The sequence below is a fragment of the Plutella xylostella genome, chromosome 9 (genome assembly GCF_932276165.1).
Source record: "Plutella xylostella chromosome 9, ilPluXylo3.1, whole genome shotgun sequence".
In the NCBI taxonomy this organism is placed as follows: Eukaryota; Metazoa; Arthropoda; class Insecta; order Lepidoptera; family Plutellidae; genus Plutella; species Plutella xylostella.
In genome coordinates this window covers 7,057,972-7,082,258 of record NC_063989.1, presented here as the reverse complement: position 1 = coordinate 7,082,258, position 24,287 = coordinate 7,057,972, and the positions used below count along the sequence as shown (strand labels likewise).

Below are 24,287 nucleotides of genomic sequence, written 5' to 3'. Positions count from 1 at the left end.
AGACTCTCCAACTACTTAGAACATATTTAGAAAGAAAACAAATCGATCGAATGCTTAGAAGAGGTCGTGACGACCATTGCCATTAACAATGCTTATTCAAGGTGTTGCGACTTTCGTTCGTCGAAACTGCATCTGATGGCAGGCGGGGGCGAACAAACATTGCTGTGCACACAGCTAAAGGTCATCGAAACAAATGTCAAAATAGTAGTGGCCCTAGTGCACCCTAGCATGTTCCATGTAGGGTGGGCGCAGGCGCGCTGGCGGCGGATCAATGCGTGCGCGCGCCGCCGCCGCCGCCGCCACCCTCCGCCGCCGCTGGGACCTTCTACGCAGTTCACCTCACATAAACAATACCGCAATATCTACCGGGTTTACACCGCGAATCGTCCTTGACTGGCAAAAAACTGAGTCGACCGCGGTTGTAGACATTGTGAACCATCAGTGTGATTGAGTGAGCGCTGCCCGCTGTCCGTAGCTCGTTGAGTTATATTCCCTGTGCGTGAGTCACGCGTGATTCCCGGGCGCGGGTGCTGGAGTCGCGGTGTGCGGGTGCGGGCGTGCATGGGGCGGCCTCGGCCCGCGGGCAGCCCGGCGCCGCGCTGAGCCCTCTCCGGCCACACTATGGATGACTGCAGCAACCTCTACGACGACGAAGCTCAGTGCGACATGGTACGTTTCCCCTCGACTGCAACCGCTGTGTTTTGTAACTGATGCCACCTTGTAACACTCGCCAGCAGCTGGTTAGCTGATGAACGCACGGTACTCGTAACAACATGTGTTTTAGACTGCAACTGTTACATAACAATTGCGGCTGTTTGAGAACGAAATATTTCACAAAGTTGAAAAAGATTTTATAGCATTTAATTTAACAAGATGGACGCGCTTTGAATCACAAAAGTTTCGCATCTTCAGTTGATAAATTATCTTTTATATCTTAAGTATCTGCTATAAGCTTCTTAATCTAAGAGTATCATCAATTGAAACGATTAACGCTTATTTAGTCAATTGACTGGTTAAAAACATAAAAATGGGCACTCGTTCGCTTCTCAAATAATAACGTATTTGTTTTGTCTATTCACCGACTACACTGGTAAAGTACCTACTTAATGGTAAGTAACCGCAAGTCCACCCATCACTAAGCAATCACCAGATTATCAAACTATCAATTTCCTACGACAAAATAAATATAATCTTCATTTAATTATAATAGTGGAGACTTTCGTGATGTGATGTTATGCAAGATGATTAAATAAATACCATCTAGTACCTTACGTGTCTACCATATTTATTTATGTTTTGATCACAAGATTGCGGAAGGGAAGCTTTTTGGATGCAAGCTTTTTAAATATCATCCTTTTTATAAACTAATGATGTACTTATGGCAATAAATCTGCAAATGAATTTAATAAATAATCTTACTGTACCTACCTACCGTTTGACATAATATTTGTAAGATTCCTAAGTAAAATTCAGCCTATACATAGCGTAATAGACAATAAGAAATTGTGAATTTTCAAGTGATATGTTGTAAGTACAATATGTTTCTCTAGATGGGATGGATGGAATGGGAGATCATCGCTAGCCATTTCCACAGCATTTCGTTTTTTGCTGAGTCATTTGCACGTGGTCGCCGGTTGCGGTTCAGACATCGACATTCCCCCTCATTTGAAGCCGTTTGGCAAAGTGCCTGCGGTAGGCTGGCTGCATTTTCTGATATTTTTTTTACTTCCCATTGCACTTTGCTTTGGTTCGCTTCTAAATAAATATCGGCATTTTTCTATAACACAAAGATTTTAGTTATAACAGGTTTTCAGGAGTCTTAAAACTATACTTATCATTTTTCACATTCATAGTTCACCGTACGTTGTTGTTTACTCTTTAATCTCTTGATGATACATTTTCATATACATATTGGACAGAATAATATAACCGTTAGTTATGTATCACAGATCTACACTCCATAATTATAAACAACATTGTTTCTAAATCATGTTGATAGGAGTACGAGTATATCACCGACTCCGCCCTAGCAATGTATGTCAAAGAGTTCTAAAAGATTAGTGAAAGTGGCTGAATAGGAGCAATGGCAGGTGGGTATTAATCTTCATCATGTCGGACCAGCTCTTATATCCCACTGACATTGAAGTCTTTAATATAACAATGGCCACAGTCCATTTGTCTTACAGCCTCACGGCTGTTAGCTGGTGTATTGTATTAAATCATTATGTCTGCTATGAATGGGTCTCTTGGTCAAACGCTGTGATGGTCCAATAGTCAGTAATTGCATAATTTTATTAAATGATGCAATTCAATTTTAAGTTAGTAAGTAGGTATGTTTTTTTATATTTACATAGGTTCTGTTTCGTTTAATTTAGATATTTCGTAGCATAAGTTGTATATAATGTTCAATCATATAGTTTGTACAACCTTGTATTTTGAAAAGTATTTTGATATTTTAAAAATAATTTATGAATAGGCACACAACAACTCTTATTTTCTTTAAAACTACATAAGTCGACTATTTTTACACATTGCTTTAACTTTCGTTTCATAATTACTAAAACCAATTTAGCTATATAATTAAAGCCATTAAGATTTTAGATACGAACTGATAATAATATGCCTAAATTATGTGTGTAATCTCGGCACTTGAGTGAATGCTGAGTGGAAAGATTTTTCTTAATAACTTACAGGTAGGTACCACGCTACCTAGTACTTCCGTAAAGTAGGTAGATCGTATATTTTCCAAAGTCTTTTAACCCTTCTTTAGAGTGGTATTTGACATAATTATAAGGTGATTGACTGCCTATTTACAGCGTTTAGCATATAATAATTACATCTAAGCATGTTAAGGCCCTTATATCGGAACGTGACCTCAAGAAAATGACATGTCATGTGTATCTACAATAGAAATTAGCTATTATGTTCTTCTTTGAATAATGTCAATAGCACAACGAAGTACTATTGAAGGCAAGTATAGAGGAATTAACGGTTCACAGTGCATTCTACTGTATCTACGAAGACATTGAACGCTGTATGAATGTGGCAGTATGTCTGACTGAGTCTTCCTTTCTGTAGGAATCTCATTGGATAACGGGAAGTGAAACTGCATACAGAATTCTATTCAATTTATATTGTCACATTTAGTTACAAGTTGAAGGAAGGCGCATGCCAATCTGGTTTCCGAGAAATTATACATTGTCGGTTAATTAACATGGCTAGATATTAAGATATCGATGCGTTTTTGATGAATGAACAAGTTTATTGTATAAATCTTTGGAAGCGGTAATTTAAGTTTGCATATTATTTGAATATCAATGGCATGAGATTTAAATGCGATGGAATTTGTTGCCAAATACTATTCATAAAGGCTACACTGTGTTTCTACGAATTTGACTCAGCACGCTTGAAATGATAAGCAAAGGCAAGGGGTGTTGCAAAAATTAGGTAAGTGGGTATTGTTAGCTGAAAAATTGCCATAAACTGCCAGTCTAAACAAATTTGGTTGATCATGATAGTCTTGAGAATTAGATGCCCTAAACACAGAACTCGCAGGTTGCATCGTATTTTATGCTGAAGCAGTTAAATTTATAGTATGGCAAAGAGTGTCCAAAGCTCCAAATGTTACTGTTTCTAATCTATTGAGAGATGTACCAGATAAAAAAAATCAAGCCCCATTCGATACAATTGAACCAAATGGAATAGCTATTGTTAAAGATTTCATTCTCACAGCTGGTGCATTCTAAATTGATAGATGTTCGATAAAATGAGCTTTCACCGTGTATGGCGTGGACTGAATGTACAAGCGGCTACAAGACAACTGTCCATCTGATTAAGATATGTTACAGGGCTTAGGTACTTATGATTTATTGTTTGCTAAAAGAAAAGACTGATAAAGGTTAAGGAGAGAAAGTACGAGGTAGACAGGCTAAAATATTGTACCTACTTATAAGTTCAAAAGCTACTGGTGTTGTGAATGGAATGGAGTCAATGGAGCCAATGCAGTCAAATATTTTTTTATTTTTTTATGTTTTTAGGGTATATATGAGATGCAATACTTTTTTGCAGATAGGTACGTTAAGTGCAAACTCAAGTGTAACCATGTGTTCTTTCGGCCAAATTCTTTATTAATTATTCCGGACAATGCAAAGAGTTAAAACAACATAATAGAAGCAGCAGCATATGTCTGTGAAGACGTTAGCCTTCGGACCGAGGTCTTTATTATCCGTTTAGTTGCAGTCTATACAAGCTTAGCATTGTTAATGCGTTCTATTTTATCTCATCGTAATCATTTTATGTATTTGAGAATGTGAATAGTAAAACGAACCTATAATAAGTAAAGAGACTCTTAGTAGTAAACCCGAAGATACAAACTCAGTTAAATTAAGTTTAAGTTTTCTCAGCTAAAGTAACAAACTTAAAAACATAAGTTCATCATCAAGTTCCTTGAAAGCCTTCAATCTACAATGTACCTATGCAGCTCCACGCTGTTATGTTTACGATCATAAATACATGATGGCAACATAACAGACAATTTGTTACAGCTAAGAATGAGGGTTCACCGTTATAGGTCTGACAGGCGATGTCGGCAGATAGAGGGCAGCGAACAGGCGGCACCATACAGCAGAGAACATGCGGCCTGGCACACTAGGGATAGGTTTGAAGAGCAAATCTTATTTAAGCGTTTACATATAACAGCGGATTACCCGTTTGAACAGCCCTCCTAGATCATTGAAACATTGAAACATTGAAACATATTTATTGGTAAGTTTTTACATTACACGTCAAAGTCACATTAATTAAAATAATTAAAATGATTAAAATAATTAAAAAATGATTAAAATAATTAAAAAATGATTAAAAATAAATTCAATGATTAAAATAAATTCAATCATTAACAATAGTCATAGTAACATAGGTATTTGGAATAATTATACAGTAAATAATTCATCAAAGGTTAGAACGCTTGCTCAACAAGCCATTTCTTAAGCCTAGACTTAAAACAATGTATGTTTGTGGCGGACGTAACATCGTTTGGCAGAGAGTTATACACTGCCGGGCCCGCGATGCGAGTGGTCTTGGAGAACTTGGTGAGTCTTCGCGGCAGTTCAGCGAGTCTGTCGGCGCCCCGGGTCGCGTATCCGTGCGCGTCACTGTGCTTCTTGTATGTGGGTAGATTCTGCCTCACATATAGTGCAATCTGCAGTATCAGTACCGACGGCAACGTGAGGATTTCGAGCGACCTAAAGTGCGGCTTGGCTGAGGTATCCCAAGAGACGCCTGCTAGCGCTCTAATTGCCCTCTTTTGCATTCTGAAGGCACGCTCCCAGTCGGCAGCGCGCCCCCACAGCTCTGTGCCGTACTGCAGCACGGAGTGCACGGTCGCGAAGTAGCACGCGCGCGCCGCCTCGCGCGGCAGGACCCGCGCCACTCGCCGCAAGGCGAAGCACGCGCCGCCGAGCCGTCCGCACATCTTATCAATATGCGGCCCCCATGTCAGTTTTCTGTCCATCTCGAAACCTAGGAACGTAGTTACATCTACTTGATCTATGTTCGAGTTACCGACTACGACATGTATTGGCTTCGGTGGTCGCCCTGATAGGTCAAAGTGTAAGAAGTGGGTTTTCTCAATGTTAAGAACGAGACCGTTAAGTCGGAACCACTGAGCCAGCTGAGATGCCGTAACATTCAGCTGCACTTCGAGGCCCTCGACAGTGGGTGCAGTGGCTACCGCCGCCACGTCGTCGGCGTACATGAATACCTCCCCACCGCTGACTGCGTCGGGGAGGTCGTTAAGCAGTAGCGAGAACAGTATGTTGGACACCGACGAGCCTTGGGCCACTCCTATTGTTGTACTCAGTGGGTCTGATCTCGTCTTACCTTTATCCCCAACAACCACCTGTGATCTATTTCTCAGGAAATCTGAGAGGAGGGCTAACGTCATACCACCGATGCCGTAGTGTCGCAGCTTGGCGGCGATGACGTCGTGGTCGGCGACGTCGAATGCCTTGGACAGGTCGCAGCAGAGCACGGCCACCTGCAGGCGAGCGTCGCGCGCGCGCAGCACGCGGCTCACCACCTCCCGCACCAGCTGCGCCGTGGAGTGGCCCTCGCGGTACGCATACTGACGAGGGGACAGCGCCGAACTCGAACTCAGAAACGAAGTGAGCCTAGTACTTATCCCGTTCTCGAATATTTTCGAGGTAGCAGGTACGACAGATACGGGTCTATATTTGTCTAGGTCATCTCTTCTGCCTTTACCTTTATATATAGGTGCAACCTTGCTTTGTTTCAAGGGCACCGGATATACACCGTCTCGGATACATTTATTGAATAGTGTTGCTAATACTGGAGCGATTGGCTCGGCAATGACGTTGAGCAACTCCATTGATGTGTCATATATATCTTTTGTGGGCTTATGCGGTATACGTAGCTTAATGATCCGGTGCACCTCTAGAGCCGTGAAGTGCAGCAGCCGCATGGAGCGGTCCGGCGCAGGGCGGGCGGCGCCCAGGCCGGCGCTCGCAGCCTGCACGTCGGCGCGGGGCGCGCCACACGCTAGTGCGGCTCCGACATAACGACTATTCATGCAATTTACAATCGCCTTTTTGGACGGGAATTTATCGCCGTTTGAGTCTACGACGATGTCTATGAAGTCGACGCGTGATTGGTTTAATTTACCTCTTTCTTTATTAACTACCTGCCACATAGTTTTGCAGATATTTTTACTTTTACCGATCACGTTTGCGTAGTGTTTAGCTCTTGTCGATTTTACAAGTTGCTCGTACTTATTGTTGAGCTCTATTATTATAGATTTTAAGCACATATTATTAGGAAATAGTTCTTCTGCTTCTTTCATTTCAAATAGTAAACATTTAGTATTTTTTATTTCGTCGCTTACCCATGATTTATCACTTTTTAATGTTTTCTGTTTGAGTGGGAAACAGATGCCGTGTTTAGTCTGGATAATGTTGATAATAGACATCGCCATAGCCTCAGCCGACAAGTCACTCCTTACCAGGATTGCCTCCCAGTCGATGCTATTAATAGAAGTTATAAAATTTAACTTGTTAATGCAGGATAATTCTCTTACCAGTATCTGTTTAGGCTTTGTCTGCGGAGGTTGAAACGTGACTACAGCTCGTACGGCGCGATGGTCGCTGAGATGCGTCACGACCGGCGCGCAGGACACGCAGCCCTCGCCCAGGGTACTGTATACATGGTCTAGGCATGTGGACGACGTAGCGGTCACACGCGTAGGGAATCCCACCTCGCTTCTCACATCGCAAACCGACAGTATATCGCAAAGATGTTTTTTATCAGCGGAGTCCACCAACAGATCGACATTCATGTCACCTACAATAATACAGTTTAACTGCATGTTGCCGATCTTGTTGAGCAAACGTTCCAAGTGTAACAAAAAATCAGCGGATTTGATTAAATTTGTCCTATATATACAAACTACAGTTATGTTGTTGTCAATTAGATCTACCGCGGAAACCTCACAATATTGTTCAACTGACATGCACGTTAGGTCAGTATTTTCAACTACATTAACACTGTTACGAGCATAGATGCATGATCCTCCGTGTGATAATGTTTGTCTGCAGTACTTTGATACTAGTTTGTATCCGTCAATGCTCACGGTTTTTAGTTCAGGTTCATGGAGCCAATGCTCGGTTAAACCTAATATATCGCACGTTAATTCACTCCGCATTAACACTTCTAACTGTTGAGTCTTTTTGTCTAAGGAGCGAATGTTTTGGTGGCATACTGTGATAATAGTATCATCTTTATTTGGTGGTCGTGGCTTTGTCAGTGTCCGTCTGGTCGCGGCCGATGTTAGCGGAGGCGACCGGAGTGGTGGGAGTAGCGGCGGAGCCCCGCACGGCGGCAGCGCGGGGCCGCGCGGGAAACCAGTCTGAGAAGCGGACGCGCGGTGGCCACACAGTCGGCGAGTTGAAGCACTCGAATAGGCACTCAGGAATCCCTATGACGAACGATGCGTGTCGAGTAGTTTTTATGTTCCTCTTTTCGACATAGTAATCCTTAGAGCTTTTAATTCTGTTGAGGAATTTCATCACATTTTCTGTGGTTGTCTCAGGTAAGAATGACCATGCCTGGATATATTTAATTTGCTCTACTGTTTTTAGCTCCGAGTCTGCATTTCCAGTTCCTACAGTAACTGATCGTCGGTTTTTGCGTCGTTTTGATAGTACCTTCTGCCAGTCTCCGTCTTCTTCAGCAGTAGTCTTTTTGAGCTTATCATTTTCATTGGGTGGGATAGCGCTTGTCAGTTTTGTGGCTCCAACCTTGGGTGCGCTCGTCGTTGGTGTTGCGCGTGCGCTCGGGTCGATGGTGGGAGCGCTGTTCGTCGCTGCTCGGTTATCTTCGGTCACCTTCGGTGTTGTGATAGCAGTGAGTGACGGTCGCGAGGCATTTTTGCTCTTGGGAGCGGCGCCAGCTAAAATCGCTTTAGCGGCCGTTAGACGGGCCTGTCGTACTGGGCGCTGCGTCGTCGCTGCGGCCGCTAAGTTAGCTGCCGTTTTCGGTGTATCTGTTATGTGGGTAGACTCACCAGTTAGCACCTTTATTGATAGTGATTGATTAGATATCAATGCATTTTGCTCGTCAATCTTCATCTCCAGTGCACTCACTTTATTAGTCAACACATTTATTGATTTTTGCATATCGCGTACCAAGTTTTCGAGTGATTTATGAGACATTTTACGGTTGTTACGAATTAAAAATTGAACAGCGGCTACCGTGCGTGTCGGCCGCGCATGCACATTCCTCATCTCAGCATTGCTGAAATTAGCCCTTTGTAAGTTACGCTAACACTGCTGATAAATAGAGGGGCCAATATCAGACCAGGAGATATGCAACACTCGGGTATCATTCGGAGCACCTACTTAATACTCTCACCTAGATCACATAGAGATATACAGAGATATCATTCGCCTTACTTCAGGACCGGTTGCCTTATCTACTAATGGCTGCCATTAGAGTAGTTATGGTGTATAAATTATCCGATGCAGTTTTTCACTGCTCAGCCGGCGCTTAGCAGGTTGTTGGGAACCATATCATATACTTTACTACCAGTTCTGCTTCAGGCATTTCATCATAACTACAGATTAAATAGTTCTCGAGGAATGTTTTAAATTATATCCCTGTGACTTGTTCAAGTACCTCTACTCTACTTGAATGTAAGAACTTCAAATAGTTTACGCTGTAAAAAGGACAGTTTTAAAATATCTTTAACACTTGCTATTGATATTTTATCACTACAAACTTGAAAAAATCTGGACTAAATAACAGTCAAAACAAGCGGATTATGTAAATGACACACCTTTTAAAATTCCAATACTGTTTTAAGTTTAAATTTTGCATAATAAAATAAATTCGCAGGTCACAAGTCGAATCGAACCTACATAACATGCTATGAGAAAACTCTCACTGTTAATCCTTTAGCCCGACACCGCTGTTCATTACACGAGTGAATTGATTTGTAACGTTTATGTATCAATCTATTTGAATGGCGATATTTTCGTTACTTTTAAAGGTGAGTTCATGCGTATCCGCGTTATTGTTAAACATAATGGAGTTATTTTCTTCAATTTATTCTTTTTGCCTCACTTTGTTGTTGGTAGTAGCTTGGTTGTCCCTTCCCTATCTTTTTGTTAGTCATTGGTGATGTCTTTACTTTACTTGGTTGTTTTTGTATCTATGATATCTAGGGTAAATGTTCATTACTTGAGGCACACTAACCAGCGTTAGGGTTGTCTTTGGGTACTACGCCCATCGTTCCTTATTTCAGGTTTTCCATAATATTATCTTTAAGCTACTACATGCAACTACTTCCACTGAAATGGTTTTTTTACGTACCAATACTTAAATATTTTCAATATTATTAAGTAAGTAGGTACTTATCTTTCATAACTTTAGATATAACTTATGCAGAATTTACTTGAATTTACACTTCTTACACTTCTTAGTTAGGTACATTTGTATTCAGATTGGTAGACAGCGTGTTTTGAAACTATACAAGGCCAGAACGCACCCATAGTGTACTAGCACTGTATAGTTTCAAGTGAAAAAAATAAATATTTTACTTGAAAATATACACGATTTGTGCGTACTAATCGCGTATACTTTCAAGTTGGGATTTACTGAATCGTACTTGAAAATATACATTGCTATTACGCATATTGCTTGATTGGCGTACTTGTCGCATATAATTTATACCTACATGCTGATTCTAATTTACTTAACTATTTCGGTAAATGTAAATGACTACAATTGACTTGTTCTGCCTGTCATACCTATAAATTGATAATAAATGAAGATAAACAAGCTCTAATCTGATTGATAAATTGATATTTATAGCAATCATACTTGCAAGTAAGCATACCTACTAATATCTTATTATTTAAATGAATTAAGAGTAATATCTACTACACTCCTGAACGGATAAGACTAGCTTAATGACGTCGTCGGCAATATTAAAGTGCATTTAACAGCGCATCAAAATATTATAAACAAATAAAATAGTAAATTTTGATCAAATTTTAATTTTTATGGTTTAAAAAAATTAGGGTCATTTGGTGTTGACTGTTTGCTACTTGGACTTATTCATTGCTCGTGAGTGTAGTAGGTATTACCCTATAGACCTATTATAGACATATTTTTCATCAAGTTTTGAATTCACCGTAATTGTCTTTTATGAATTGTTCTACACCCTCTCATGAGATAATTTTTACTATTAACAACAGTTCTACAGTTTAATATCAATTTACTTTTTAACTTACGGTGTACTTAAACAAAAAACACGTTACGAAATTAATGCCAAGTGCGGAATGATGATGCAATGTTTAGAAACCAATAGACTTATTACTATTTCGCATGAAAGAAAGAGAGAGCAACAATTCAAAAGGGCTACCTGGTAACTAATCACGTATAGTTTCAAGTGCTCGCATTGTCGCTTGGCGCTTGAAAATATACACGATTAGTACGCAGTGGTAACTGCTGCAGTATATTTTCAAGCCATAATTTTGGCCCAACTTACTTGAAAATATACGCGATTAGTGCGTAATGGCCTTGTATACTTTCAAGTAAATCATGGCACCATTTTAATTTGAAAATATACGCGAGCAGTCCCAACCTCTGCGTTCTGGCCTTGTATAGTTTCAAAACACGCTGGTAGACATGTATTATACATGTTTTTCCTTCGCTGGAAGATCAAGATACTTACATTCGTTGATGTAATATTGTAATTATGCGTTTATTATGTGCGTACATCGAGGCTAGGTGCTGTAATAAGTGCCTTTGTTTCTGAGATTGGTAACCATTCTGATTATCATAGAATAGTATCTACGATTGGTATGCAGGTAGATACAATATGCATTTATACTAATTTCTTTAGATCTCCTGAACGCCCCTTTCTTTATATCGTAACTTAAACTTATTTAATTTCGTAATCTTATGGCCAAGTGTTTTAAATGGTTTAAGTCATAATGATCGGCACAGTCTAAACAGGTTGAAAATTTTGAATTTATTAGACCGTACAGGCTACCTACGACCAACCTACATAAAAGTTTTAACATATTTATAGCCCAGTCAGCGGACGTATGACAATCCAAATAAGTACCTGCTAATACGTGTGGTTGAGGCGATGTCGTCAGTCGGACGGTAGGCTATTGTTTATAGTTGGTAATATCCTTCCTATGACGATGCGAGCCACTGTAGACGAGCGACCAAATTGAACATATCTCCTTGGAGACTATAGTTACATTGAGTTGCACACTCTCATGCATATTGCAGGGTTCCCTACGTAAAATCGAAACACAAATTACATATAGGGTCTTGTATGTATGCTAAAGGGACATAACGTAGTGTTTTTTTTCTGTGAGAGCGACCTCCATAAATTCTAACCTGCCAAACTGCTCTTTTGTTTTAAACGTGGAACGTGTTCGTAAATGCCACGTTTGAAATCGGATACGTATCCGGTATCGACATAGATTTTACTTATGCCAACAGCAATGAAAATGATAGTGGCTATATATGTAAACGATGCGGACACAAGTGCACTAAAGTCGACTACGCCGACGACGACGGTGACAAGTTGACTAAGGGTCGGCGCCCATTATCGGCATCAGCAGGCATCAGGATTTTTGATGATAAATAGCATTATTACATTAACAACGTGTAATAAAGTAGAAATTTCCATGATTCATGCTGAAGCGGTATTTTTGTTAGTGTCCAATGTCCATATATATTATCATAGAAAAATCAACTTTATTTCCATGAAGTTAATGAATTATGATATTTCCTGATGCCTGCCGATGCCGAAAGTAGGCGTTGACCCTAAGTCCTCAGCAAGTTCCAGGATCGTTGCGTTCGCGATGTCACCGCGGCAACTTTAATCGCCTTCTTACATTAAACTCATCGAAGCATACATTATAGCATAGGAAATGAAGAAACACACCTGTCGATGACATAACGATGCACTCGAGTTGACTGTTAATGTATCTTTAATGTGAAGAAGAGACCAAGACAAGAAAAAATAATATAGGTAGGTATGTAGGTACAGCCTTAAAAGTAACAACAACCAAAAGTCTGTTAGAAACTTACGAAATAATGTAAAGTTGGAAATTGAATTTAGGCGTGATTGAGATAACGCATAACTTGCAAAACACCGTCAGTATTTAATTTTCCAAGCAGCCGTGCGTAGCCTAAACGATGGCTCAACGAATATAATAGGTCGAATTACGCTGACGTCAGCGTCTTACTAATTCCATATTTATGCATTTTATTAGTGGTATGTTTAATTATCTTCCTTTTGTTGTGTTGTGGGCAGCGGCCGGTGCTGTCGGTTTCAAATGGTTAATAAAATGTTTTAATAATTAATAAACTCAGTCAATCATGTGTATTTAAATAATAATAGATTTCAATCCAATCTTCATGTCCCACCAACCAACCAACACATACAACATGCCTGAACCAAACCACCGGCCCAACCTAGCCCAACTCTCCTCCTTATTCCCCAGGGTCACTCTAGCTACATATCACCACCGCCTAACCCCACTTTCCCCTCTCCGCAGGGTCACTCTGGCTCGAAAGGTGCGAAGAAGCGAGAGAAGAGCGCGCCAGGCAACGGCAACGGCAACGGCAAGCCCAGCCGCGGAGTGGCCACTTCCTTCGGTTTCCGGCGCCGCCCCGCCAGCTCGTCCAGGGCTGATGACAATGCAAGGAGGCGCAAGCCTGGCGACAACAATGGGAATGGAGGTACGGGAGATAGGTCTAGATAGATAGATAGAAAATTCTTTATTTGTTCACATACAGGAACAAAATGTACCGAGCTTATATAGAAACATATAGGTACAAAAAGGCGTCTATTAGGGATGTACTAAGTATGCTGTGTGTTTTCCAAAAATATAAATAAATAACTTAGTTACGTGCACCCCGTCTGATATATTATAGTTGCTGATAAAGTAGATAGGTGCTGAAGCTCAATAATTGAGTTATTTTATTTACACTATCTAGTTCCAAAACTTATTTCTTTCAACCGGAAATAATGATTCAGCAGACTTAGCAGAGGCTCTCCTTTGGCCTTTGATAATTTTCGCTGTGATACCTTCTTTATTAGACATTTATATCCAAGTTGAGTAACATGCAATAATGCACCGTTTAAGGTACGAGCCGTATAAGTATGTAAGCCCACCATGCAGGTAATTTAACCCTAAGCACTGACTGTTTTACTAAGTTAGTTCCTCTTCCTAGTGCCAATGCGTGTTATGCATTCTTAGTAGATGGCTTGGTGCACCTAATATTACCTATCTATCGGTTACCCAGAGCAGCATTTAAATTGAAGATAGAAGGTATTTAATTATGTTGTTAGCATATAAGTGGCTCCCGTTAAAAAATACATAGGGGTCTCTATGTAAACCTAGATGTTAACAGTCAGTGAGATGGTCTTCTTCTGCAGCAGGTTCAACCGAGGACCTCCGGGTCGAGGAGATCCTATCGGGTCGCTCGACGCCCCTGGCGCGGCCCCGCAAGGAGGCGGCTGCGCAACAACTCCGCACGAACAGGTGAACGCCTTTCCAACCACGCTTGCTTATGATCCACTGTTACGACTTGTTGCTAATCACTTTCTTGCAGGGGCTTTGCTATGGAATTAATCGCAGGCGCTTCAAAGTTTAGTTTTTTGGTGATTGGGTTTTGTTTTGTTTTTTTCGTTTATTTATGAGGATGGTATGAATTTGCTAGGTTCGGTTTCAGGCAGCCGACCATCAGCAAGACTGCGAAGGTGGGCGACGTGAACTGCGCGGCGGAGCAGGCGTTCGGAGTCAGCCCCAAGGACAAAGACTCCACAATCAACAATAACGCTTTAGGTAACTACTTCACTTTACACTCCAATAGCCGTCTACTCCCAGGTCAATAAATTGATTAAATCGCACACTCCCTGAAGACAATGGCAGTCCCAATAGCAATCAATAAATCCAATCACATTCAGATACACCGCTACGGCAGCAAAGCACGTAACATCGCTATAGCTATTCTATTTTAAACTTTATTTGCAGACAAGAAGGGTTCAAATCCGTATAACAGCCAGCTGGTGAGTCACCCCACGCAGGTGACTTCAGCTGGGCAGACCACCATTGTGGGCCATGCTGGGGTGCCCAAGAGCGTCACCAAGCAAACCGTCATATTGACGTATCAGCCGCAGCAGCTTTTGCAGGTTTGTAATGAGCTTGTATTAGTTATCAGTTTCATGATTCAACAAATTAATAATATTGTTTATAAGACTAGTACAGTATCTTGTATCTAGATAGGTACTTGCGTTGTTACGACGAACAATCACCAGCTAGATGGACAGCTGAATTTAATTGTAGAGGAATAATTTGTCGCAACAGCCGGGCAGCCTTATGAAACATTTACTTTCATATGAATTCTCTGAGTGCCTTTCCATTCCATGTTTTGCTTTTGCAATCCACCTCATTTTCAATCAAGTCTTTGCAATACGTTATTTTAACATGAAACCTTCTATTATTGGCATTTTACACTCGCAAGCATGAAAAAGTTTATCCGTTTAGTAGTAATTTGGTACCTACTATGTCTCTGGGAATTTTTCATTGCTCGTAATTCTTGTGAGTAGTTATACCCATTTAAACATTAGGGTAATTACAATTTACCTTCATAGTTAGTCAGTGCAATGAACTTTATTGATTTTAGCATTGTGTCCACCTGATTGTACGGTCATGTGCAGAGAAACCTGACCTCCCTCTCATAGTAACAATAACAATGCTACTGAGGGGTCAGATTTCTCTACCTTATACATTGCGAATTGGTCAAAACAAATAAACACAGGGCCCATCGATAGAACTAAATAAAAATCCTCCTTATCTCTGCACTATCTCTTCCATCCTATCCATAACCCAACTCTCCTGCGCAGGAGTCGCGTCGCCCCCCCGCGCCCCGCAGCGCGTCCGCCACGCGCGCCCCCGACGGCCCCCGCGCCCCCGGGAAGTACACCTTCCAGACCAACCAGCTGCCGCGCCCGCAGTACCCCAGCGTCAAGAATGTCGACTCCAAAACTGCTAAGCAGGTTTGTGGCGTGTTATTGATTGGCTTTGTCTATGCTTTCGAGCTATGTTTTTGATATGCTAAAAGACAAATAGTTAGGTTAGGTTAGAATCATCTGCCAACACCCGAGTCCGCGTTGTTCTATGCCTACCAACTTCAGGACTAGGTATCTACTTGTTTGGACCATGAAAGTAATAAGTTTGTGCTAACGTACAACGATTGGACCAAAATGTCGCGTAGTAGCGATTTCCAAACAATATCCTCGAATCAACGCATTGCTTCTCACACCTCACACCACAAAGATGTTGTTTTGATGTTAATGTTCCCTTTAATCTATTGACAATCTTTAAATAATCTCCGCTGGTGACTTCCTGTTCTCCATTTCCTTCATTAGTCGTCTGTTTATTGACGCGAAAATAAAATTCTTCCCGATCTTGTACTAAACTAAACCAGACTCTATTACTTTGCCAGCTAAGTTGGGTTTACGATGTGTTCGGATGTGGGTCACGAGACTATTTTAAAGTTGTCTATAGTAGATGAGCGTGGACTGAAATATCTCTGGAGTGCGCTTGCATAGGTGCACTACGCTCACTGATACACACGATATTGTGAATCTGCAGATTAGACGATCGAATAGGCATATTTTATTAATTTTGAATTTGTGCTACTTATTATACAAGTCAAGTACTTATATGTAGGTATAATAAGTAGCAGTACTTATTGAAAAATTTCAAGTTAAGGCAGTATGTAGCAGTAAATATCAGACTTTATAGTGTTAAAGTTATCATTAGTAGGTATAAGTAATAAACACATTATGCAAGGATGTAACAAGAATAAAGACTTGCATAATGCTTACTTTCGTATGTAAAGTTAATTGGCCAGTTAGAGGCACAGGGAAATTCCCAGTTTTATGATATTTTTAATGAAGATGTTTAAAACAAAATGGCTTAAGATTTATGTATTTTTATTCCATTTATAATTTCATTCGAATTATTTACACCTTTCATGTGTTCTAGACCGTAAACCCCTACTCTGTAACTACGTAGCTTTAAATGTATGTACCTACTTACTAAGGTAAAAGTAACATACGAAGCAGACGGGTTTTTTGTTGAGAATAATTTAATTACTTAGTCATAATTTTGTAACTCTCGTTAGCGATTTTTTACATTTAGAATAACTTAAACCAACTTCAGGTATCTATAAACTTGGTAAGTTTTTTTTATGATTGTCTTAATTAACGAATTGTACATACATTCAGACACATATCGAATATTGACTGGACGTGTTTAGTTAGTGGCGCAAGTGTCGCCACGACTTAAACAAAGTACCTATCTCGATCCCGGGAAACATCGTACCATGTGGAGCCATGTTTTTTAACACCTTTATTTTTAAACTCTTAAGTAACGTTTGTTAACCGCGCGACATTTCGTAACCCGGCGCCCGCGCCCTAGCGTGGAGGGCCCCGTCCTACGCTCCATTCTGAGATATGAGCTCCATAACACAACATGGTGAATGTCTACAATATACCAAAATAAGACGTTTTTTGTGAATAAAGTGCAATGGCTAAGTTCGGTGTGTTGTGTTTCCAGGTGGCCAACAGTTCGCGGAAGATCGCTACATCTACCGATGGATGGAGAGAAGGTAAGTTTTATAAATAACAACAATAAAACGAAGGTATATTCCTAGTAACTACTACAAAATCGTTATTTAACTCGTACCCTTCCATAAAAAAAAAACCGCCTTTACGAATTGTGTTTTTTAAATTTGATATTTTCGTTTTTCATGCAAATAAATTGTATTGGTATTGGTAGATTTTTTACTGAAATTTAACATGGAAGTCCTTAATAGACTTGTTTCTAAGATTTAGATCAGATCTCTAGTCTAGCATTAACAGCCAACAACTTGTAAACTTTAAACCATGTGTAAACTAAACTATCACTTTTCCCCGCAGGCGCTAGCTCGACAGTCTCCACGGACTCGGGCGTGTGGACGGGCGGCGAGGGCGGCTCCCCCACGGCGCGCCGCCGCCCCCGGAACCTGGAGATGGTCATGAAGGGCGCCCACAGCTTCCATCTCAGAGAACTCAACATGGATGACTTGGATATTTTGGGTAAGAGGTTCTTTGAAGGGTGGAGGGAAGTGCCAATGTTCGATCCAGGATTTCAAATAAGGACACCTCTACGCAAAATCCAGAACTGTTAAAGGCCATGGAGTAACCATCAAGATTGAACTACTTATGTTATACGACCAACTTCTTAGATACCTACTTATTAACTTATTAATCCTGATTCCTATTCCACAGATGAGAACGTCGTCACCGGCCATACAGTGATTCCTCTGCCTAAAATGCCCAGCTTATTTGATGGCAATCCGTCTCCAGACTTCGAAGTACCAGCTCCAACGTACAACCCTCCATCACCCATCATGACCAAGCCTATGGCTCCAATAGCTACGGCTGAAGTGACCAGCTCTCCGATGTCAACTCTCGAACGCTATCGGACCAGGACCAGACCTTCGAGGATACAGCCCATGCTGGACTCTAAGGAAGAAGAGAAGTTTGTCTTTGACCGAGCTGAGCCTGAAAGTTTCGCGAAGCAGGTTGGTTTAATGCTTTATACCTTGGATTCTATGTCTTTCAGTCCCGTTACTCCAATATTGACCTTTGGGATACCGATGCTCTTGTCTACGCTCCCCTATCCTGCGCTGCCAATTTCACGATACCAACGATACCTTTATTTACTTTCAACAGTTCCATTACATTTGAACTTCCTAGGTAGTTACAACAGATATACAATAGCTAGCTTTAGCTTTAGGCGATCAAAACCTAAATGAGAGACATTATTTTCCTTTCAGGAGTTATTCCCGAAGCCATCAAGCCGGGCGGTGTCTCCACCGACGGTGGGGTCCAGCAAGGAGTCCAGTCCGTCCTGCAAGAGCGAGGGCAGCAGCTTCGGCAACAGCACCACCGGCACCTGGCAGAACCACGCGGCTGGCGAGGCCATGGCCACCAGGTCAGTGGAGAATGTAGTGTCGAACTCTAAGCAAGTGACAATGTGAATTGAAGAAGCTTATTCTTGTTTGATGATCTGACTTACCTGATTGTGACGGGCGGGATAAAGATTAAATTATGAATCGAATCAAACAAATATTAACAATCTCTCAGATGCCGCACAAGAAAATATAACTAAATCAGAAGAAGAAAGACAATGGAAGCGATGTGAAAGCACATATGAACAATAGTCGTTTCTTCTGCAGGTCACAAGACGACGTGTCCCTGGCGCTCAGCGTGTCCAGCTGCGAGGACGACAGGTCCAAGCAAGAGCTGAAGGAGTACGTGAAGCTGGAGGTGGAGGTGCCCAAGAAGACCATCGTCATCGTGGACGAGCCGCCCGCGCCGCACCCACTGCTCATGAAGTCCATCAATCTGAGCCAGCATGAGAGCTCTAGGGGATCTTTGATGGGTGAGGGTTTTTGATTTGATTTAACTTCTCAGGCACAAACCTGAGCCAGCTTGACAGTTCTAGGGGATATTTGATGAGTGAGGATGATCGAAGGGTGAGGATTATTCATTTGATTTAATCTCTCACGCACAATACACAGGAGGCAATATCCGTATCGGATGAGTTTAAATTGTAATGGCTTTTGGTTTCAGTCAATAGAAAGAGAGGATAAACTTTGAGGACTGATATCTTACGCAAGCAGCAGCCCTAAAACAATATTCAGACGCTTATCTATACTAAGATACTAATATATTTCACGTTGTCTCCAGGTTCAATGACCAGCTCCAACTACAGCACCACCAGTACCTGCACCAACCAGAGCCTCGAGCACAACCTCACGCTCACCCTCGAAGAGTCCAAGTTCGACATATCGGCTCTAGAAACTTCCACCCACAGCCTGCTAGACGACGAGACATCTCCAGCAGATAGTCTCATCTCCTCTACTAGTACCACTGACTCAAACAACGACCTGCAGATAGAGCGAGACGTCACGTCTATCACCAGCTCCGCCTATCAGACGGCCAATACTAACACCAAGACGAAGTCGCCAGTGCCGATTGAGGAGGAAGATGGCGTTGATGGGGAAGCGTTTCTTCGGGAGAAAGAGGATATGTAAGTGTTTTTTGTAACAAAAAAAATACTTATAAAATAGCCTAAACCTAAATCATGAGTCAAGGGTCCATAGTTTTGTATGTAGGCTGGTGAGAAAGCATTTTTTTTGTACGGAAAAAAATCATAGTAGGCTATAAGTTATAAGTCAATGCTACTAAACCGAGGTTCAGCATAAATCGTATTAAGTAATACGTGCTTTTATGGTTTTGTTAGTACTCGTATCGGCACGCAGCCGGCATTGTTTGAAAACATTAAATAACCTTCGTGTTATTCGGTCATTAACAAGGTCAATCGATTATGTAGGTAGCTAATGTCTAGAAAATTTCTAGCGTATTAAGGTTACAAACTTAAACCGCCTCATTTAACAGTATAGCGTCATAAGCATAACTGTATACATACCTATACCGACTGTAGGAATCACAGGGAAGCTAAATCTTAAAATGTTACAATCTATTTGACTCCTTCGAAGCAATTACCTTATTAGCCGCCACCAAAGAGGTAAATTTTGAAGTTATGTACCTCCTTTGACTATCCGTGATCAACCTCTTTATTATTTTTCTTTTTCTACAGCGTGGTCCAGACTGGCGAGGCGTTCAAAAACTCCCCGGAAAGTCCCGGCACACCCACACACGCGTCCGGGTCACTGTCCCTGTCTGACGGACGGGACTTCTTCGACGATGAAATAGCTGACCAGCCAGCATTACTGTTCAGGAGTGAGTATTATGAGTATTTTTAAAAGTACCTATAAAAAACAAATGCGGAAACAACTATATTTTAAAAAAATTAAGTAAAATTTATAATGCTAGGAATAATAACTACTTATATAAAAGTAATAATTATAACTTTATTGTAGAAAATAACGAAGGCAGTCCTTCACTGAAGACCGTGGAGTCGGAAGCCAGTAAACAACTGAGGAAGTCCCGGGAGAGGATCAACGCCAGCCACGCCAACAGCCCGCAAGTGCAGAGGAATCGTAAAGGTAAGAAAATACGATAAAGTATAAAAATATACATCTAAATATAGAATAGGTGATAATAAAAAAAGTTTAAAATATGTAAAAAAAACATACATACATACGAATTGAGAACCTTCTCCTTTTTTCGAAGTCGATTAAAAACAACGAAAATATTGGCCTGAAATATTTCTGGATCTCAGAATAACGACTAACTAATCATAACATCGAAAACATTAATGCTGGCCACTTAGAAACTTTCGAATCGAAAGAATATTATAAGAAAGAAATACTTAGAGGTATATTCATAAATTCTGAATTAATTTAAAAAGTCTAATTTTAAGCATTATAATTAATTAACGTTACGTTTCCTCTGAGAGCTACATTGTCATATTCCTGTAACAATGGGTAAATAGGCAGATATTTCATACATAACGATCGATATAGTAATACACATACGATTTTATTTTCAGTCACATTTAACAATAGACATTAAATAGTTCATAATAAACTTTCGATGTCATGAACACCGAGGCTAAATTTCCAAAAAAAAAGAAAAGTCCACTACCAATCCTCAGCAGCATGTCCACTTAAAAATCAGTTTAAAATGCTAATCATATCCCCATTCCCGCAGTAGGTATGAGGACTGGCGGGGCAGAGCGCACCCCGTCGCTGGACACGCTCTCCAGCCTGGCCTCTGATGACCTGATGATGAACGACGACCTGGCGCGGTCCATCACCAGCCTGCAGAGCGTTGATGATTATATTGAGAGGTTCGTTGATGACACTTGAATCCTTAATTCTGTAGTAGACATGAGGACCGGCGAACAGTGGAACAGTGGGACGCCCTCCTGTCCGCTGGACCGACGACCTTAGGCGGGTAGCCGGTAGTGGCTGGATGAGGGAGGCCTAGGACCTGTGTTGGCAGAGGCCTATGTCCAGCAGTGAATGATTATTGGCTGATGATGATGAGGACTGGCGGCGACGAGCGCACCCCGTCGCTGGACACGCTCTCCAGCCTGGCCAGTGATGACCTGATGATGAACGACGACCTGGCAAGGTCCATCACCAGCCTGCAGAGCGTCGATGACTACATTGAGAGGTTCGTTCATCATCAAATAAAGATAAAATGCTTTATTACTTGAATAATGAGAGTAACGAGCATTTGGGTCCATTAGTGACTTACGAGTTGGTAGGTATAGGTCTCATATGTGTACAAACCCATAGGCATGTTAAGTTAAATGAAAGTACGCATATTATGATATTGATATGAATGCATGCATGTCAAATGGATGATGCATTGCCAAAGCATTTTATGTACGGTAGTTGCTATGGCCTACCTACTTCTTCTAGAATATAATATTTGATATTAAAATAATGGTTTCATCTGAACTGAAGTAAGTAGTTTTTTAATAGATCCAAACTTGATTTTTTCTAGATCATTGCCATGGAGATACCAAACCTATTTATTACTTCTGTTCTCCCGGCTATGAGTTCTCCTTTCAACCTGGCCAATATCCAAAAGTGGTAACATTCTGTATCTGAACATACCTAATATCAAGTAACTACTTCCCATATCTTCTCCTAACCGCTCCCGAACCCCCGCAGACTGGACAGCTCGCTCCGCAGCGGCCTCAACTCGCTCGACGAGAGACAACTGCACCAGGAGTTGTCCTCCCAGAGCGCGGTCCGGCAGTGGAGCCAGCTGCTGGAGCAGAGCAGCCGCCTGGACCTGCAGCTCGCGGCCATGGCCGGCAGTACCACGCACTCGCTCACTGCTAGCACCACCAGCCTGTCTAATATCGGGTAAGTCTTAAATACGTAATCTAATAGGTATTTCCAAGGTTTTCGCGATTTTATAACGGAGATAAGGAGCTTCACCAAGACCTGTAATGGTGTGCAGCCAGTATCTACATATTGTGACAGGTGGATCTAACTCAGTCACAAATAATCGAAAAGCGCGGAAATGGTCCTCTGGCAAGGGTCACCAAAACACTTTCTTGGATGCTGCTAAAAAGCTGTGCCTTAGAGGCCTAAACTCGCTGGACGAGAGACAACTGCACCAGGAGCTATACTCCCAGAGCGCGGTCCGGCAGTGGAGCCAGCTGCTGGAGCAGAGCAGCCGCCTGGACTTGCAGCTCGCAGCCATGGCCGGAAGTACCACACACTCGCTCACTGCTAGCACCACCAGCCTGTCTAATATCGGGTAAGTCGTAAACGCTCATTACCAGGCTATACGCGTTTTTGAAACAGGGATAAGAGTCTTCGCCAATAGTGGCCAAGAGTTGATGCGTTGTGCAGCCATCATGGATTGGTGCAACGTGGTAATCTCTACTAGTCCTCTGGCAAGAGTTACTAAAACACACATTGACTTGGTTATGCAAAAAGAACTGTGCCGTAGCAATGAGAGGCTACTCCACCGGGAATTTTCCTCGTCCAAGACTGTGAGGTCTTGAAGTGGGGGGGGTGTAGCAGAGCGCCACCAGCCTGTCTAATATTGGGTAAGTCGTAAACGCTATTATTTCGATGATGAATGAGTAGATTCGCGAAGACTTGGAGTGTTGTGCAGTCCATCATGTGTCCATCATCTAGATATTGCAATAAGGAATGTTGCACTACCATCATCACAACCCCTCACGTCCCCACTGCTGGGGCACGGGTCTCCTTCCAACGAAGGAAGGGTTTATAGGCCTAGTCCACCACGCGGGTCCAGTGCGGATTGTTGGACCCAAAACAAGAAAGCTTGTGCTTAGACAGTTGTCCGAAGGCAAATACTATAGGCTATACTGTTGCCGATATAGCAACTTCACAAAACTTCGCTATGACCTCCCTGTATGTGGTAAGCCCACGCCAACCGAGCCAACGTGCTGTGGATCTTAGATAATAATTGATTTGAATCTGCAGTGCGGCAGTTAGGTTAGCTTCAGAACTCATTTTGTTTATCGTGTCACGCCTTTATATGTAAGGTCGTAAAACAGTTTTAATACCGTATTTATAATACAGCATGGGTGCGATTTAAATATTTCTTATTTCATTATGTTATGTAGGTATAAAAAATACCTAATGTGTGGAATCCAATAAGCAAGGATGGCAAAGAGAATTTTAAGAATTGCATGTAAACAAAAGAATTTATTAAACAGATCATATTCATATTTACAAACAAGATACGATCAATGACAATGCAATGGATTTGTGTGATTGTGTGATGATGACCTGCGGAGTTTATTTTCTTCTGTTTACGATAACAATAAATTATAATCAATACAATCTCGTTATTGTCTTCAATCGTGGTAGGAAAATAAATTCATATTGCATCTTCAGAGAGTGTCGTGGCACGTTGTCTTGTATTTTAATAAAATGTGTGCTCATAAAAGGTTTCATAATAATGTAATTTCGAGAATACCCGTTCGGTAAGTTGAAGTTTGTATGATCAAATTATTGAGGAGAATATGCGGTTGAATGTGCTGTCCTAGAGGAAACTACCTATATAAATATATTTTTTTACAAAACTACCTAACAAGTTTTTTTTAAATAAGAAAATGTTGATGCCGTAAATTTTCATATATTAGACATCAACGCAGGTCCGGAAAAAAGAAGTTCAAAATATTTCATAATAAATAACAAAACACATATTTGAT

At 41.3% G+C, this 24,287-nt stretch overlaps 1 protein-coding gene across 8 annotated transcripts in view; it reads left to right on the top strand.

The window, feature by feature from the left end:
- LOC105382868 overlaps window positions 1-24,287 on the top strand; it is a 66,395-nt gene that overhangs the window by 18,418 nt on the left and 23,690 nt on the right. For 4 of the 8 annotated variants that reach the window (XR_007266661.1, XM_038109618.2, XM_038109593.2 and 1 more), the window contains exons 3-17: window positions 13,101-13,284; window positions 13,985-14,090; window positions 14,269-14,393; window positions 14,583-14,740; window positions 15,455-15,607; window positions 17,175-17,226; window positions 17,537-17,695; window positions 17,888-18,183; window positions 18,439-18,596; window positions 18,841-19,046; window positions 19,355-19,697; window positions 20,268-20,410; window positions 20,551-20,676; window positions 21,284-21,422; window positions 22,258-22,455. Coding sequence is in view for 7 of the 8 variants with exons in the window: in XM_038109618.2 (XP_037965546.2) it covers window positions 13,101-13,284; window positions 13,985-14,090; window positions 14,269-14,393; window positions 14,583-14,740; window positions 15,455-15,607; window positions 17,175-17,226; window positions 17,537-17,695; window positions 17,888-18,183; window positions 18,439-18,596; window positions 18,841-19,046; window positions 19,355-19,697; window positions 20,268-20,410; window positions 20,551-20,676; window positions 21,284-21,422; window positions 22,258-22,455 (2,546 nt within the window). In the remaining variant the exon portion in view is untranslated. Of the gene's footprint in view, window positions 1-305; window positions 670-13,100; window positions 13,285-13,984; window positions 14,091-14,268; window positions 14,394-14,582; window positions 14,741-15,454; window positions 15,608-17,174; window positions 17,227-17,536; window positions 17,696-17,887; window positions 18,184-18,438; window positions 18,597-18,840; window positions 19,047-19,354; window positions 19,698-20,267; window positions 20,411-20,550; window positions 20,677-21,283; window positions 21,423-22,257; window positions 22,456-24,287 lie in introns of those variants that run through there. The other 4 variants (XM_038109629.2, XM_038109611.2, XM_038109600.2 and 1 more) reach the window with 4 other exon arrangements.